This window comes from Melanerpes formicivorus, unplaced genomic scaffold, assembly GCF_026170545.1.
Source record: "Melanerpes formicivorus ecotype bairdi unplaced genomic scaffold, bMelFor1.0.p_v2 SCAF_54, whole genome shotgun sequence".
In the NCBI taxonomy this organism is placed as follows: domain Eukaryota; kingdom Metazoa; phylum Chordata; class Aves; order Piciformes; family Picidae; genus Melanerpes; species Melanerpes formicivorus.
Genome location: NW_027142406.1, coordinates 1,863,571 through 1,881,582, shown reverse-complemented (window position 1 = coordinate 1,881,582; position 18,012 = coordinate 1,863,571). Strand labels below are relative to the sequence as shown.

The window sequence follows — 18,012 nt, the reverse complement described above, 5'->3', positions numbered from 1 at the left end:
ATTCTATTCTATTCTATTCTATTCTATTCTATTCTATTCTATTCTATTCTATTCTATTCTATTCTATTCCCTGAGCTTGGAGGATGTGAACATACAGAATCATCAAACAGTCCAGGCCAGAGGGACCTCCAAAGGTCATCCAGTGTGACTTCCCTGCAGTCAGGAGGGACATCCCCAACTAGATCAGGCTGCCCAGGGCCTCGTTGAGCCTCACCTTAAACATCTCCAGGGAAAGGGCCTCCATCACTCTCTCAAAGAGAAGCTTATTGGCACCTTTAGGTAGCATTAACCTTGTGGAGCTGGTTTCAGACCTAGAAGCCAAATCACTCAGAGTGTTATGGTACTGCTGTGTGGCTTTCTGGAGGGCTGCTTTGGGATTCACCTCTCGTCTCTCTCTCTTGAGATGCCTGGATCATCCTTGCCGTTGCTCTCCAGCTTTGAAAACCGTGTGCTGCTGCAAGATGCTGGCCAAGCAAGATCCACACGGAGGCTGAATGGTGGCAGCTGGCATCGCCTCTTAATATAGAAGTGAGGGGCGCGGCTCTACAGGCAGCGTGGCGTGGATCAGGTTGGGAACAGGCTGTGAGCTAAAAAGAGTTTAGCTGCAGGTTGCAAAGGCTCATGGGTTTAGTGCTGAGCCTGAGGTGCAGCACAGAAGGAAATGCAGCGACTTCTGAAGGGCTTTCAGCAGCAAGCACAGGTGGTGCCCACTCAGAGATGGACTGTGTGTGGTAGGAGGTAAGCAGAGAGCACCGACATGGTGGGGTGGGACGGCAGCCTGCGTGGAGGCACCTCAGTCATAGCTCAGGTGGCGTGAAGAGCAGAGCTGTGGCAGCACAAAATGTTTGCGTGGGCTGGGAAAATCGTCCTGCAAACCACTGTGGAGCTCCACACCGTCTCTACTAACGCTGCTCGAGGCTTCCTCCTTTAAAGCCAGTACAAGATGAGCTCTGTCACAGCCGTGATTGCAGTGCAGGCATACCCTGGATCCTCTTACAAACCTCAGGAGCTTTTCCATCCCTCCCAAAAGGTGGTTTGTTGTGTTTTCTTTTTTCCTCAACAGCTAGCCATGTGAATGAATAAATCATCATTACGTTTGAAATAGTCCCCTCAATGAATAATTCATCATAATAATTGGGGGGGGGGGGGGGAGAATAATGGAATGTCAGCAAGAAGCCTTTGACTATAGCAAAGCTAAACACTGCTGCCATTATTTATTTATTTATTGTTAAAAGGTGTATTCCCACCCCCCCCACCAAGTATTTTTCATCTGCTTGCCATGCCCTAATAATGTATAAGATGAAGAAAAATGTGCCTCCCTGTGTGACAGCCATCTTCACACAAATGAGAAAACAACCAAACCAAAAGGGCTTCTTCGTGTTGCACCAGCCATCTTCAGCGCTAATGAGTGAGAGAGGAAAGAAAGCATTAAGGGACATTTAAATCACATTCACCTCCTTCCTGAGGACACAGCCAAACGAGGCAGCCACAGGCAGCCGGTCAAAATGTCCGGAGCCTGAAGTATCTGAATATTTCCAGCTAGTTAGAGAGGAATCAGGAGGAGGGGTGAAGAGGGGAATGTTTTCTTCTAGGTCTGTGCTGCTAAGATAGAGTGTAGGCTAAGCATATGGCTCCCAGCCAGCAGGAGGCATTGAATGCCATGATGATAAAAGCCTGGTTAATAATATTTAGTGCTGACAAAAGGCTTTCAAGGCAATGAAAGACTTTTGTCCTGGAAAGGGTGGAAGCAGCTTCACCTGTTAGCCCCATTTCCAGAGGCAGGAAGTACACTGTCGTGGGTTTCTCTGTGCTTCCAGATGCCAAGAATGACACAGCTGTAGCAAGCCACAGGTTTCTAAAGCCAAAAGAACTGGTAGCCTGCCCGTGAAATACAGCTTTGGCTCTCAGGGAGCCTAAGTGCTGACACAAAAATGAGCAAGCTCACCGGGTTAGTACCTGGAAGAAGGGGCAAGCTCTATCCACCGCAAATGAGAGGAGAGAAACTGCATTTACCTGCACCCATCCCCAGCTGCACTGTTCACCGTGTGACAGGGTTGTCTCCATGTGTGGATGGTCCGATGCCACTGCCGTGCTTGCATCCATGGCAATGACATTTATAAATGGAGGTCCGCGAGCCACAGGCATGGAGCGACTCGCTCAAGGTCAACTACAAGCCTGCGGCAGGGACAGGAACAACACCGAGGTCTCCCGGGTTCCACTGCTGAGCTCCGAGCACTGACCGGAGCCGGCGGCGTGTGACAGTCCCCGTCAGGGTTTTGACTGAAGAAGGGGCAGGGGCAAGTTTTCATCCTGGAAGGGTGGCAGAAAAGAAGGGCCGGGGCGGTGCCACCCCTTGGGCAAGCTGTCGCGAAGCTGCTGGCCGGAGAGTTGCAGCTCGCAGCGGGATCTTCTCGGGGGGTACCTCTCCCAAAAAGCCCGACGACCCTGAGCTGGGGCTGCTGCGGGCGGGGGGCGAGCTCTAGCCCCCGTGCACGTCCGCGGGTGCGTGCATGTGTCTCGCTGTGTGGGAGCGGGCAGCTGCCTGCATCTGAGCGCGTCCGTGGGGGCGCTGCCTCTATCTGCCTATGTCTCTCTGTCTGTCCGTGTCCGTGTGCGCCTCTGCTCAGGGGCGCGTGTGTCTGCGTCGGCCCCCCCCCGTCTCCCTCCCTCCGTGGAACCGTGTGTGTGTGCGTGTGCTCGTCCCCCTCCCTCTCCTCCCCGTTCTCCCCCCCTCCCGTGTGTGTGTGTACGCGGCGGGGAGGGCAGAGCCGGGCGCGCCGTGCAGCGGCGCGGAGCCCCGGCGCCGGGCAGAGCACGGAGGAGTCGGAGCCAGGAGTCCCGCGGAGCCGCCACTGGGCGAGCGCGGCCGCACCGGGGCGCAACAGGCGGGGCGCGGGGCGGGCGGCGGTGGCAGCAGGGCTGCGGGCGGATGGCGGCGGGTGGCGGCGGCGGTGTGCTCTGAAGGCGAGGGGACCAAAGGCTACGGCGGCGGCGGCAGGACAGAGCCGGCAGGATGCGGGCGGAGGAGCCGCTGGCGCTGGCGGCCCCGCGGGCGGGCGGCGGCGAGACGGAGGCGGAGGCGGCGGGTGAGGAGCGGAGCGGCGGCAGCTGCTGCAGCAGTGAGCGGCTGGTGATCAACATCTCCGGGCTGCGGTTCGAGACGCAGCTGCGGACCCTCTCCATTTTCCCCGACACGCTGCTGGGCGACCCCAGTCGCCGAGTCCGCTACTTCGACCCGCTCCGCAACGAGTACTTCTTCGACCGCAACCGGCCCAGCTTCGACGCCATCCTCTACTACTACCAGTCCGGGGGGCGGCTCCGCCGGCCGGTCCATGTGCCCCTCGACATCTTCCTGGAGGAGATTCGCTTCTACCAATTGGGCCAAGAGGCCATCGAGACCTTCCGGGAGGACGAGGGTTTCATTCCAGAAGAAGAGAAGCCCCTGCCCCAGCACCACTTCCAGCGCCAGGTCTGGCTGCTCTTTGAGTACCCTGAGAGCTCCGGGCCAGCCCGGGCCATCGCCATTGTCTCCGTGCTGGTCATCCTCATCTCCATCGTCATCTTCTGCCTGGAGACCCTGCCCGAGTTTCGACAGGAGCCCAAGGGCACCCAGCCCGACTTCGGGGAGGCGGCGCCGTTGAGCGACGAGGCGCTGCTGCTGCCACCGCCACCGCCGCCGAGTGGGACTCCACCGCCCCTGCACCCCGCCGCCGGCGCCGGCCCCTTCTTCACCGACCCTTTCTTCCTCATAGAGACCTTATGCATCATCTGGTTCTCCTTTGAGCTCCTCGTCCGCTTCTTCGCCTGCCCCAGCAAGCCCGAGTTCTCGCGCAACATCATGAACATCATTGACATTGTGGCCATCATCCCCTACTTCATCACCCTGGGCACCGAGCTGGCCCAGCAGCAGCAGCAGAAGCAGCAGCCTGGCAGCAGCAGCAACAATGGGGGCCAGCAGCAAGCCATGTCCCTGGCCATCCTCAGAGTCATCCGCTTGGTCAGAGTCTTCAGGATCTTCAAGCTCTCCAGGCACTCCAAGGGGCTGCAGATCTTGGGGAAGACTCTCCAGGCCAGCATGAGGGAGCTGGGCCTTCTCATCTTCTTCCTCTTCATTGGGGTGATCCTCTTCTCCAGTGCTGTCTACTTTGCAGAGACTGATGACCCCGACTCCCTGTTCACTAGCATCCCTGATGCCTTTTGGTGGGCAGTGGTGTCCATGACCACTGTGGGCTACGGGGACATGTATCCCATGACAATTGGTGGCAAGATTGTGGGTTCCCTGTGTGCCATCGCAGGTGTGCTCACCATCGCCCTGCCTGTCCCTGTCATCGTGTCCAACTTCAACTACTTCTACCACCGAGAGACTGACCACGAAGAGCAGTGCCAGTACACCCACGTCACCTGTGGCCAGCAGCAGTCACCCTTCTCTGAGCCCAAGAAGGGGGACAGCAACCAATCCCTTAGCAAATCTGAATTCCTGGAAGCAGAAGACCTGGAGTCCATGAAATACTCCAATTTCATTCCTCCCAACAACCAAGGCTATAAAGAGAAGAAAATGCTGACGGAGGTGTGATCAGTTTTGTTACCCTGGGTCCAGGCACAGAGCTGCCAGCTGCTGCGCAGCCGTCTTCCTTCTAGCAGCTGGATCTATTCAGCATTTAGATGCCAGACTGTGAATTGTGACACCGTAAACAGGATGATTGTGATAATGGGCTCTTCTGGCTCGATTTGCTGTTCCTCATTGCCGTGTGCAGCCGGAAATGTTCTTGCTTTGTTCCGTGGAGTGCTAGCTGTCATCCCCGTGAATTTCTTTGTCCGTTTTTGAAGACTGCTTCAAGCCGATGTTTGCTCTCAAACCTAGCCTTGCTACTCCGCCGGCAGAGAAGCCCTCGCCGCTACTTCAGCTGAAGGATTCAGCAGGGGGTAAACAGTTAAAGGGGCTACAAACATCTGGCTCAAGCTGTGCCCTCAGTTCCTGTGCCAGCGCAGTGCCCTTGGCTCTGTGATCAGTCGCGCCTGCCATGCCATTGCCTTTGAATAATGGAAACGCTGGAGCCAGCATCTCAGTCAGTTCTGCAGCTGTAGGGGAAAGTCGGCAAGCAGATGCCTGCCTTCTTTGCAGCCTTTGGCATGCTGAAGATCCTCTTGGTTTGTGTTTCAGAGGAGGTGCATAGTTCTGAAAGCTCTTTGCTGCTTGTGAACTACATACCATTTACCAAACCCAGGCTTGTAGAAAGCAACAGGCTTGATGAAGATTCTCTGTGCTTTGAGCTTATTTCAGCCTTATTTGTGCCAGTGCCCTGATGTTAACTGGCTTTCATAGTACCAGCTTACTCTTCAGAGTGGTAAGTGCCTTCTGATGCAAGGCACGTTGGAGTAAATTCTTTCTGTTTTCTCTTCAGCTTGTGTCCACACAGTAGCATTTCAGGAGATGTTCTTTATGCTTCAGATACCCAGTTCTGTATTCAGGCACGTGAGCACCACTGTGTTTGTGCTGAAGCATTTCTCATAGCTGAGGGAAGTTTTGTTGCTGGTATTTTGTTGACGTTGCTGAAAAGCCCTGACCACAGACAGCTGCACTTGGTGCTGTCTGTAAAACTGCACTGATTTAGCAGGTCACAGGCATAAATTGCCCCAGGGTAAGCGTGTCAGCCTTGGAAGTTTAGACTGGAACAGGTACCAGCTTCCCTAAGCCATCTGCACAAATCCAACAGCATGCCCCGGGTTAAGCGTGTCAGCGTTTGAAGCTCAGACTGGAACAGGTACAAGCTCCCCTCAGCCATCTGCACAAATCCAACAGCGTGCCCCAGGCCTTCCAAATGCGAGGAGAAACAGCCTTGAAGAGATGCTTTTGCTGTATCACTGGTCTAGCCAGTTCTTGGTGTTTCGTGGGTAGAAGAGACAGCAGTGTGGTTTTGCATGAGACAGGCAGCACAGCAATGTCTTTTGTGTGCTCTAGGCTTTCTGAGAGCAGTTTATGCTAGCAAGGCAAATTGCATAGTTTGGCCTGCAGTGCTGGGTTTTCCCAGGGACCAGAAATATTTGCAGCTTGAGATGCCCATTTTGCTTCCCAGATAATTTATTATTATTATTATTATTATTTTTAAATCAGCTCTGCCTTACATCTAACTTTAAACATGTCTCCAAATGCTGCCAGTCTGTGACGAGGAGCAAATGGATGCTTTCAGATTCTGTTCCTGCAAGGAAAAGGCCTTTCCTGTTTCAAATCCAAGCGTGGTTTCTGCCTTCACCTGTGTGTATGAAAGCAGCCATTAATACCTTGCACCATGCTGTATGATATGCATGTTAGAAGGCACTACATGTTGCATGTAACACATAAACCAGGCATAATATCAAGATGCAAAAATAGATTGAATATGTTTTATCTATGTGTGTAGATTATGCCTTCTTCCATTATTTGGAACCATAAAGCTAAGAATGGTAAAGGCATCGACCTTACTATAGTCAGAACTGACTACAGGACTGGTTGTGAGGCAGGATCTGTTTGCATCTTTGTTGCTCTGTTTGTTTTTTCAGTTGTCTTGAGATCTGGCTCCCTGCCTACAGTGCTTTTATTGTGGCCTCTCCCCATCTGGGCCCTTGTCGTACAGGAGAAGTTGTTTGTGTAAATCCTAACTGCTGCAGCTCTCCAGAGTCCTGTTGTCTTCTCAAAGGTTTTTAATGTGCAGGGTTCTCTCTTGGGTTCAGTGCACAGCCATTAGACTAAAATCTCTGCTTTCCCTTTTGCTGATAAGAGGAGCAAAATGCCACTTGTCTCAGTTAACTGCAGGTCAGCCTGGGAGATACAAGTCTGGCGGGGTGAGGGCTCTGTTAGCTGAGGAGTTTCCCTGATTGCATAGGTGCCTAATTCCTCTTTGCTTCATTGGGACTGTGGCAAATGCCTGTGGTTGTCTGAGCCTTGGGAGCTACATTGCATCCCTTGAAGCATGTCACCAGTCACTGAGTCAGAAACCCTGGTGAGTAAGAGGGGCCGAGGAAGGACCAGCATGTGGCATCTCTGTCGATTTTGTGCATAAAGTTGTCTTGGCTGTTGAGTTACTTCAGTAAAAAGCTGCTGCTGTTCTCAGTTGTGTTCCAGGGGCCCTAGCATGAAATCTTTTCTGACTCTCTCAAATGCTGTGTTGCTCTAGCAGATGCACTAGAAACTAGCAAGAGAACCTGCTGTGTGAGAGGGGTGTTGGAAGGCTGCTGCTGTCTCCTAGCAGAATGCCCATGTTTGGGGTTATTTTGTGCCTGACTGTATCAGCTGATCAAAGTTCCCCCAAAGCAAGATATAAAAAACCTCAGGTTAAGCACAAGTTCAGGAGGCAGCATGAGGCACACTGAGCCTACGTCAGAAAATTCCTCTGCTTGTTTCATCCCTTGGGCCTGACCCCATTGCCCCCTCCAGGCAGGAGCCCTCCCCGCTCAGAACAGGTTGTTCTCCCAACCAGCGCTAGCAGACCAGCTGGGCATGGAGTCTCTGGCACATATGTGAGACAAAATATTGGTGGCCCAGCTTGTCTTGTAAAGAGATGTTCTTTTAAAAGAGATACCCTGCTCTCAGGTGAAACTCAGCTGTGAGCTTCTGGCTGGGGTGTTGCTTGCGCCCGGACACGTGGACACATGCACGTGTGTATACAGAGCACTGGTGTGGAGGAACCTTGCTGCAAACAGCTTTGTGCAGTTTTTGCCAGCCACCTTTTTCCAGCTGTGACTAGAAAGTGCAAAGGAAAATGTGGAAAACAGGAATAGAATAGAATAGAATAGAATAGAATAGAATAGAACAGAAAGACTAGACTAGAATAGAATAGAATTAACCAGGTTAGAAGAGACCTTTGAGATCCACCAGAAGCTTGGAAGTTGTAACCTAGGGATTTGTGTTTAAGCCTGTAAGTTCTTAAAGCTGGGGAGGGACTTTTTAGGGTGTCAGGATAGGACTAGGAGGAATGGAAAAAAGCTAGAAATGGGTAGATTGAGATTGGATGTTAGGAAGTTCTTCCCCATGAGGGTGGTGAGACACTGGCACAGGTTGCCCAGGGAGGTGGTGGAAGCCTCATCCCTGGAGGTTTGTAAGGCCAGGCTGGATGTGGCTGTGAGCAACCTGCTGTAGTGTGAGGTGTCCCTGCCCATGGCAGGGGGGTTGGAACTAGATGATCCTTGATGTCTCTTCCAACCCTAACAATTCTATGATTCTATGGTTCTCTGAGCATCTCCTTAAAAATCAAGGCAGTGAAGTCCCACTGCATACTATTGAACTTTTGAAATTTGACTTTTTCTTTCAGGAGCCTTCAGGTTTTAGTTTTTTTTTTTCCCAAGTGTCTGAAGTGACATAGTGGCACCCATGCTGTTGACCTTAGAAAAGGCCTGGTGTCACCCAATCCCTGAGGTGCTTCCTGAAATCTTACCTCAAATTCTCAGCATTTAGCTCTCGCTCCTGGATGGTCAAAAATACAAATCTCTCTGGCTGTTTCCTTTTGAAGGCAGAGCACATCCTTGTGAAGCAAAGTAGGTGCCTCCAGGGACTTGTTTCCATAACAACCTCCCAGACTGTTCCTCTCTAGTCGGTGACTTGGGCTACAAGCAAAAGCACTCGTTGAATATTTTCACTTCCTAGCTATTAGTACCTTACCTTTACAGCTTCCTGAAGGTAATTCCATCACCTTATGTCACGTACAACTGTCCTGCCCAGCTCCAGGCAAACAGTTAACCATCATTTGAAAGCAAGAGAGTACAAACCAGGAGACAGGAACATGTTTTATCTCTGTGTCCTTGCACACAGAGATGGGGAGCGTGTGAAGGACAATCTGAGCAGCCACAGTCAAGCAGCTGAGGGGCAACATTTGCCATCACTTGAAAGCAAGAGAGTGCAAACCAGGAGACAGGAACATGTTTTATCCTTGCACACAGAGATGGGGAGTGTGTGAAGGACAATCTTTGCAGCCACAGTCAAGCAGCTGAGGGGCAACATTTGCCATCACTTGAAAGCAAGAGAGTGCAAACCAGGAGACAGGAACATGTTTTATCTCTGTGTCCTTGCACACAGAGATGGGGAGCGTGTGAAGGACAATCTGAGCAGCCACAGTCAAGCAGCTGAGGGGCAACATTTGCCATCATTTGAAAGCAAGAGAGTGCAAACCAGGAGACAGGAACATGTTTTATCCTTGCACACAGAGATGGGGAGCGTGTGAAGGACAATTTGAGCAGCCACAGTCAAGCAGCTGAGGGGCAACATTTGCCATCATTTGAAAGCAAGAGAGTGCAAACCAGGAGACAGGAACATGTTTTATCCTTGCACACAGAGATGGGGAGCGTGTGAAGGACAATCTTTGCAGCCACAGTCAAGCAGCTGAGGGGCAACATTTGCCATCATTTGAAAGCAAGAGAGTGCAAACCAGGAGACAGGAACATGTTTTATCTCTGTGTCCTTGCACACAGAGATGGGGAGCGTGTGAAGGACAATCTTTGCAGCCACAGTCAAGCAGCTGAGGGGCAACATTTGCTATCACTTGAAAGCAAGAGAGTGCAAACCAGGAGACAGGAACATGTTTTATCCTTGCACACAGAGAGATGGGGAGCGTGTGAAGGACAATCTGAGCAGCCACAGTCAAGCAGCTGAGGGGCAACATTTGCCATCATTTGAAAGCAAGAGAGTGCAAACCAGGAGACAGGAACATGTTTTATCCTTGCACACAGAGATGGGGAGTGTGTGAAGGACAATCTGAGCAGCCACAGTCAAGCAGCTGAGGGGCAACATTTGCCATCATTTGAAAGCAAGAGAGTACAAACCAGGAGACAGGAACATGTTTTATCCTTGCACACAGAGATGGGGAGTGTGTGAAGGACAATCTGAGCAGCCACAGTCAAGCAGCTGAGGGGCAACATTTGCCATCATTTGAAAGCAAGAGAGTGCAAACCAGGAGACAGGAACATGTTTTATCCTTGCACACAGAGATGGGGAGCGTGTGAAGGACAATCTGAGCAGCCACAGTCAAGCAGCTGAGGGGCAACATTTGCTATCACTTGAAAGCAAGAGAGTGCAAACCAGGAGACAGGAACATGTTTTATCCTTGCACACAGAGAGATGGGGAGTGTGTGAAGGACAATCTGAGCAGCCACAGTCAAGCAGCTGAGGGGCAACATTTGCTATCACTTGAAAGCAAGAGAGTGCAAACCAGGAGACAGGAACATGTTTTATCCTTGCACACAGAGATGGGGAGTGTGTGAAGGACAATCTGAGCAGCCACAGTCAAGCAGCTGAGGGGCAACTGTTCTGTGAATGTAAGTGTCATTTGGGTGCCTGGGGACAAGGACTACCAGCCAAAGCTTCACATGAAAACCAAACCACCCCCAGTTTTGCTGCAGAAGTGACTGTTGCTCTTTCCTGAGCCCTTGGGTTTTCCTGTGACAGCCAGTTCCCTGGAAAATGGTCCCGCAGGATGTTTTGCAGCAGAGCAGGAGAGGGCAGAAATCATCTTGATGGATGTAGGGGAGGAAAGAAAGGAAGATTTCTGCTGAGGACACACTATTTTTTTCTCCTTTTTTTGTTTTTTTAATCAGCAATTCATCAATCATCTAAGAGACTGTAAGCATGAAAGGCTTGAAGAGCTGTTCTGCAGTATTTCAGAGGCTACGTTACCAGTGGAGTCCTGCATTTACCTCCAAGATGAAATTCCTCTTCTGCTCTTGTAGCAATTGGGGATTTCTGAGCAATTTTCTGGTTTGGCCCTGTTGCTTTTGATCCAGCTCTCATGGATCAAAATTCACTGCTACAGCAGCTGAGGAGGTGAAGGGGACCAGGCTTGGTGTTCTCTCTTAGGCCTCCTCGTTCAGGTGTGCAGAGGTCCATATGGAGACAAAGAAGATGAGGAAAAGGGAAATTCAGGGCAGCAAGAGGCAGGGTAAGGACTGAAGCGATGGAAAGATCAGCATCAACTCTAAGAGCAAAGGAACAGACAGCTCCTGTGCCTGCTGCCATAGCAGAAGTAGGTAAGGCTTCTTTTTCTTCTGTGAATTTTATTAACAACTGAAAGAGTTTCTTGCAATTAATGAGGAAGAATTTCCTAATTAAGATTTGCAGCCTAAAGGGAGAATCTGATTCGAGGTGAAGAAAGAAAGATACTTGTCAGCTACAAAAAGGTAGTGTGAGCCAGATCCTCCCCATCTGCTGATTCAAGCTGGCAAAACCCCATTTCATGCAACTACCTTGGTTGATACCAGGCTTCAGCTTCAATCTTCTGTGCTATTCGTTAAAGTGCTTATTTCTGTTTCCTCTTTTCTTGAGGTCCTGTTTCCTCACCAGGGAAAGACCTGCAGGTTACAACAGGAGTTGACCACAGCTTTCCCAAAAAACTCTCATCTGAACTGATTCCAAGTAAGTCAGCCCCAACTCAGCAAAGTTAACCTTCTCTTTATATTAACAAAAATAAGAGCAGCATGTTTTTATTTTTACTTTCATTTTTATTTTATTTCCCCTTCCCTTCCCTTCCCTTCCCTTCCCTTCCCTTCCCTCCTTCCTTCCCTTCCCTTCCCTTCCCTTCCCTTCCCTTCCCTTCCCTTCCCTTCCCTTCCCTTCCCTTCCCTTCCCTTCCCTTCCCTTCCCTTCCCTTCCCTTCCCTTCCCTTCCCTTCCCTTCCCTTCCCTTCCCTTCCCTTCCCTTCCCTTCCCTTCCCTTCCCTTCCCTTCCCTTCCCTTCCCTTCCCTTCCCTTCCCTTCCCTTCCCTTCCCTTCCCTTCCCTTCCCTTCCCTTCCCTTCCCTTCCCTTCCCTTCCCTTCCCTTCCCTTCCCTTCCCTTCCCTCCCCTCCCCTCCCCTCCCCTCCCCTCCCCCTTCCCCCCCTTCCCTTCCCCTCCCCTCCCCTCCCCTCCCCTTCCCCTTCCCCTTCCCCTTCCCCTTCCCCTTCCCCTTCCCCTTCCCCTTCCCCTTCCCCTCCCCACCCCTCCCCCTTCCCCTTCCCCTTCCCCTTCCCCTTCCCCTTCCCCTTCCCCTTCCCCTTCCCCTTCCCCTTCCCCTTCCCCTTCCCCTTCCCCTTCCCCTTCCCCTTCCCTTCCCCTTCCCCTTCCCCTCACCCTCCCCTTCCCCTTCCCCTTCCCTTCCCCTTTCCCCTTCCCCTTCCCCTTCCCCCTCCCCCTTCCCCTTCCCCCCTCCCCTTCCCCCTCCCCTTCCCCTTCCCCTTCCCTTCCCTTCCCCTTCCCTTCCCTCCCTTCCCCTTCCCCTTCCCCTTCCCCTTCCCCTTCCCTTCCCCTTCCCCTCCCTTCCCTCCTTGTTATGGTATTATTTTATGTTATCTATTATATTATTTTAGCTTATTATTAGTTTGTTTAATTTTAATTTGTTTTGTTTTGTTTATTTTCTATTGGATAGATTTATATTTGGTGAAAGTTCTTCCCAGAGAGAGTTGTTAGCCATTGGAATGTGCTGCCCAGGGAGGTGGTGGAGTCACTGTCCCTGGAGGTGCTCAAAAAGGGATTGGATGTGGCACTTGGTGCCATGGTCTAGTAGTGAGGAGGTGTTGGGTGACAGGTTGGACTCGATGATCTTTGAGGTCTTTTCCAACCTTATTGATTCTGTGATTCTATGATTTTATTTTATTTGATTTGATTTATTTCCCAGGGGTGGCAATGTGCAGACAAATTCATAGAGAAGCTTAAGACTGAAAGCTTCTGCCCTCAGCTGCAGCCCTGTAACATTTGCTGTCACCAGAAGCACAGTCTGAGCTCTTTGTCTTTGCTCTTTGGAGCTCACACTCAAACCAATCCTCTTCTGAAGACATTTGTAGCCATAATATCAGAAGGGTCACAGTCAAATTCCTGCCTTGAACTCATCTGCTTTGCACATAAAGTTAAGGAGGGCAGCAGGTGCTTGCAGAATGCAAAGGCTTAGTCCTCAGTACTGTGTCCAGTTCTGGGCTCCTCAGTTTAGGAAAGATGTTGAGTTGCTGGAAGGTGTCCAGAGAGGGGCAACAAAGCTGGGGAGGGGTTTGGAGCGCAGCCCTGTGAGGAGAGGCTGAGGGAGCTGGGGTTGCTTAGCCTGGAAAAGAGGAGACTCAGGGGAGACCTTCTTGTTCTCTACAACTACCTGAAGGGAGGTTGTAGCCAGGTGGGGGTTGGTCTCTTCTCCCAGGCAGCCAGCACCAGAACAAGAGGATACAGTCTCAAGCTGCGCCAGGAGATGCTTAGGCTGGAGGTGGGGAGAAAGTTCTTCACAGAGAAAGTTGTTAGCCATTGGAATGTGCTGCCCAGGGAGGTGGTGGAGTCACCTATTCTGAGGTCAACAGTACCAATTAAAACTGTCAGTTTATTGGGTAATTAAACTGAAACATTTGTGGTTTATAGCATGTTTTGACAAAGGGTTTTCCAAAGCTTTATACCACTGCTTGAATAACTTAATATTCCCTCAGGGAAATTGAAGCTAAAGAAGGACTTAATGAACTTTCAGTGATGTTTTGAATGAAGATGAAGGTTTCCCATAAAATGGAATGGAATAGAATGGAATGGAATGGAATGGAACGGAACAGAATAGCATAGCATAGCATAGCATAGCATAGCATAGCATAGCATAGCATAGCATAGCATAGAATAGCATAGAATAGAATAGAATAGAATAGAATAGAATTAACCAGGTTGGAAGAGACCTTTGAGATCATCAAGTCCAAGCTATCATCCAACACCATTTAATCAACTAAACCATGGCACCCAGCACCCCATCCCGTCTCTTCCTAAACACCTCCAGGGATGGTGACTCCACCACCTCCCTTGGCAGCCCATGACTTTTTAGGGTGTCAGAGAGTGACAGGGGGAATGGAAAAAAAAATAGAAGTGGGTAGATTGAGATTGGATGTTAGGAAGAAGTTCTTCCCCATGTGGGTGGTGAGACACTGGCACAGGTTGCCCAGGTAGGTGGTCGATGCCTCATCCCTGGAGGTTTTTAAGGCCAGGCTGGATGTGGCTGTGAGCAACCTGCTGTAGTGTGAGGTGTCCCTGCTCACAGCAGGGGGTTTGGAACTGGCTGATCCTTGAGGTCCCTTCCAACCCTGACAATTCAAGATTGTATGATTCTATGACATGGGGGAAGCTTCTCACAGAAATCACTCCAGTAGCCTTGCAATGCAACCTTGCAATGCAACCTTGCAATGCAACCTTGCAATGCATACCCAGTATGTTGCAAGAGAAAACCCAGGCCTAAAGAGGAGGGTTTTAAGTGCAGCTGTCTAGAACAGATCTCTTTAGGCATTGTAGATCCACATTGGGTCCATGCACCTAAAAGGCTTTATAGAATTTTACACCATCAGAAGCACAAATTGGTTCATTCTCCTCCATTCTCTGGAGAGAAATGAAAGGGTATGTTACAAGGAAAGTGGAGCATTACTGTCTCCTCTTGCTGCTCCTTGGTGCATCTGTTGGTTTTGATTAGCTTGATGGCATCCACTTTCAGGAAGCAGATGCTGCCCTCTTTTGCACTGGTGCCATTCTGGAATAACTCCACTGACGTCAGTGAAGTGACTCCAAATTTATCCCCAGTGAAAGCAGAACTGGACCACAGGCTTGCTTAGCTTAGCTGCTACAGTGCTCTCAGGAAGGTGCACCATTACCATACCATAAGGGGAGGGTAAGCATCTGTCTGCTGTGCCATGCTCAGCTCTTTTGTGTCCTTGACATCACACTCACGTGCCTGGCTGGAACAGAAGTCAGGCTGGTGTGAGGTGTGTGCTGTCACCAGGATCTCTATGCTGAGTGGAGCAGTTGCTGGTCCTAGATTCATAGAAATAGAATAGAATAGAATAGAATAGAATAGAATAGAATAGAATAGACCAGGTTGGAAAAGAGCTTTGAGATCATCGAGTCCAACCTATCACCCAACACCATCTAATCAACTAAACCATGGCACCAAGCACCCCATCCAGTCTCCTCCTAAACACCTCCAGGGATGGTGACTCCACCACCTCCCTGGGCAGCACATTCCAATGGCCAATCTCTCTTTCTGGGAAGAACTTCTTCCTAACATCCAGCCTAAACCTGCCTTCATGACCACTATCCCATTTTAATTTCCATCAACTTCCTCTTGCTTGGATAGGTTTTCCAAGGAGATAGAGTAGCTTTCAAGCTAGCAAAATGGAATAGCAAGTCTTTGGGAGTGTAATAACAAGGAGGTTGTAGCCAGGTGGGGGTTGGTCTCTTCTCCCAAGCAACCAGCACCAGAACAAGAGGACACAGTCTCAAGCTGTGCCAGGGGAGGTTGAGGTTGGATGTTAGGAAGAATTTCTTCCCAGGAAGAGAGATTGGCCATTGGAATGTGCTGCCCAGGGAGGTGGTGGAGTCACCATCACTGGAGGTGTTTAGGAAGAGACTGGATGGGGTGCTTGGTGCCATGGTTTAGTTGATGAGATGGTGCTGGGTGGTGGGTTGGACTCGGTGATCTCAAAGCTCTTCTCCAGCCTGGTTAATTCTGCATTCTGTCCATCACCATTTATTCCAATAATTGGTGTTTCATAGCAAAATCTATTTAAAAGTAAATTCAGCCTTCATAAGACCTTGGCTAGCAGAGGTAGACATGGAGACAAACTCTACTCCTCCTACAGTCTTTTTTGCTCTTATGGCTGTGTGAAAAATGGTGCAGCCCTAGCAGGTTGGCTATACATCTGCTGGTTTCAGAATCCCCATTTTCAGGGCATCCTAAGTTTAAACAGATTGGGCTACTTCTTTCAAGCTCTAACACTGCTGATCTCAGTCATGCCTTCTCTGAAACTGGACTGAAAGCTTCATTTAAAAGTCTTTAGCATGCTGCATGGAAAAATACCACTTAAGGTGAGGAAGGTGAAGGTGAAGACAAGAAACAGAGTCAGTCAAGAACAGAATGAGTATGCGCTGTGAGACAGGAGAGAGGTTCTTAAAGGAGTTCCTTGAGGACTGGGGGCTGGATTAGATGACCTTTGGAGGTCCTTTCCAACCCGGACTCTTCTGTGTGATGCTGTGATTAGGGCCTTGTATTGTTTAAACAGCAGCAGCAGAGCTGAGAGTATGGAAGGTAGCAATGAAGCAACCTAAGCAGCAGCATCAAAGCTGTAGCTTTAGAATAGAATAGAATAGAATAGAATAGAATAGAATAGAATAGAATAGAATAGAATAGAATAGAATAGAATAGAATAGAATAGAATAGGCTGGGTTGGAAGAGACCTTTGAGATCATCGCATATAACCTATCACCCAACACCATCTAATCAACTAAACCATGGTACCAAGCACACCATCCAGTCTCCTCCTAAACACCTCCAATGATGAAGACTCCACCACCTCCCTGGTCAGCACATTCCAGTGGCCAATCACTCTTTCTGTATAGAATTTCTTCCTAACATCCAGCCTAAACCTCCCCTGGTGCAGCTTGAGACTGTGTCCTCTTGTTCTGGTGCTGGGTGCCTGGGAGAGGAGTCCAATCCCCACATGGCTACAATCTCCCTTCAGGTAGTTGTAGAGAGCAATAAGGTCTCCCCTGAGCCTCCTCTTCTCCAGATTCTCACTGTGAAGAAGCTCCTCCTGAACCTCCCCTGGCACAGCTCCAAACCATTTCCTCTGGTTCTGTCACTTGCCACCAAGGAGAAGAGGCTGCCCCTTCCTTGCTTCAGCCGCCCTTGAGATAGTTGCAAAGAATGATGGAACCTCTCTGCAACTCAAAGGTGATCCTGCTCTTGCAGTGGGGTTGAACTGGATGATCTCTTGAGGTCCCTTCCAGCCCCTCAAATTCTGTGATTCTGTGAACTAGTACTAACCCCCCTGCCATGGGCAGGGACTAGATCAGGTTGCTGAGAATGACATCCAGCCTGGCCTTAAGAACACCCAGGGATGAGGCTTCCACCACCTCCCTGGGCAACCTGTGCCAGTGTCTCACCACCCTCATGGGGAAGAACTTCTTCCTAACATCCAAGCTGAATCTTCCCTCCTCTAGCTTAGATCCACTCCCCCTAGTCCTATCACTCTCTGAAACCCTAAGAAGTCCCTCTCCAGCTTTCTTGCAGACTCTTTCAGATACTGGAAGGCCACAAGAAGGTCTCCTCAGAGCCTTCTCTTCCCCAAACTGAACAACCCCAACTCTCTCAGCCTGTCATCATAATAGGACCTCTTAAAGTCCTGACTGATCCTTGAGGTCCCTTCCAACCCTGACAGTTGTGTGATTCTGTGTGAGTGTTTTTCCAGTGCAAGCCTGACTTGTTAGAGCCTGTTGTAATGAATTCTGAGCTGTTTTCAATCAGCAGCTAACCTCTTAGGATCTTTTTACTCATAGATTATGTAATAGGAGAAAGAAAGAAGGGGAAAACCCCCAACACCAAACCACCCCGCATGATCAGTGATGATTTTTCTGGGTGCATTGGGAAGATTGGAAATAGAAGGTGCTATGTGCAGCTTGCTGTACCTCACCCTTTGTTGGCTCTTGAGAGAAGAAACTGCCCAGGTTTGTGAACTGCCATCAGCACTTAGCTGAGTGGATTTCAGAGATGATGAGTAGTGAGCTCTTCTTTTGCACAGTAACCATTAATCAACATTTCCATAGAACATGTCTGAATACCTATTGATCGAGCCAGCTGCAGCTGTGCTATAGCTGCAATGGGTTTTGGAGGCTGATGCAGCTTTTCTCTCCATCCTCCATCCCCCAATCATGTAACCTATGCAGCAGGAAGAAGAAAAAGCTCACCCACTGGTACTTCTGGCCCTGGCATTTCTGCTTCTATTAGTGAGTTGCATCAAAAGGTGGTGGGAGGTGGTGGAGTCACCACCCCTGGAGGTGTTCAAGAGGGGATTGGATGTGGCACTTGGTGCCATTGTTTAGTCATGAGGTCTGTGGTGACAGGTTGGACTTGATGATCTTTGAGGTCTCTTCCAACCTTGGTGATTCTGTGATTCTGTGAGGGGTTTTCTTATTAGTTAGGTTCATGAAGAGGAAGTGTAAGGTCCTGCACATAAGTTGGGGCAACCCTTGATATCTATACCAGCTGGGGGATGATGAAGTTGACAGCAGCCCTGCAG

General features: G+C 50.0%; 1 protein-coding gene across 3 annotated transcripts in view; it reads left to right on the top strand.

Moving 5' to 3' along the window:
- Window positions 1–3,013: 3,013 nt before the first annotated feature.
- Window positions 3,014–18,012, top strand: part of LOC137452478 (potassium voltage-gated channel subfamily A member 6-like) — a 29,013-nt gene continuing 14,014 nt past the window's right edge. For 2 of the 3 annotated variants that reach the window (XM_068160916.1, XM_068160917.1), the window contains exons 1-2: window positions 3,014–10,989; window positions 11,285–11,374. In XM_068160916.1, the coding sequence (XP_068017017.1) occupies window positions 3,014–4,573 (1,560 nt within the window). In that variant the 3' untranslated portion in view covers window positions 4,574–10,989; window positions 11,285–11,374. The remainder of the gene's footprint in view (window positions 10,990–11,284; window positions 11,375–18,012) is intronic. The other variant, XM_068160918.1, reaches the window with a different exon arrangement.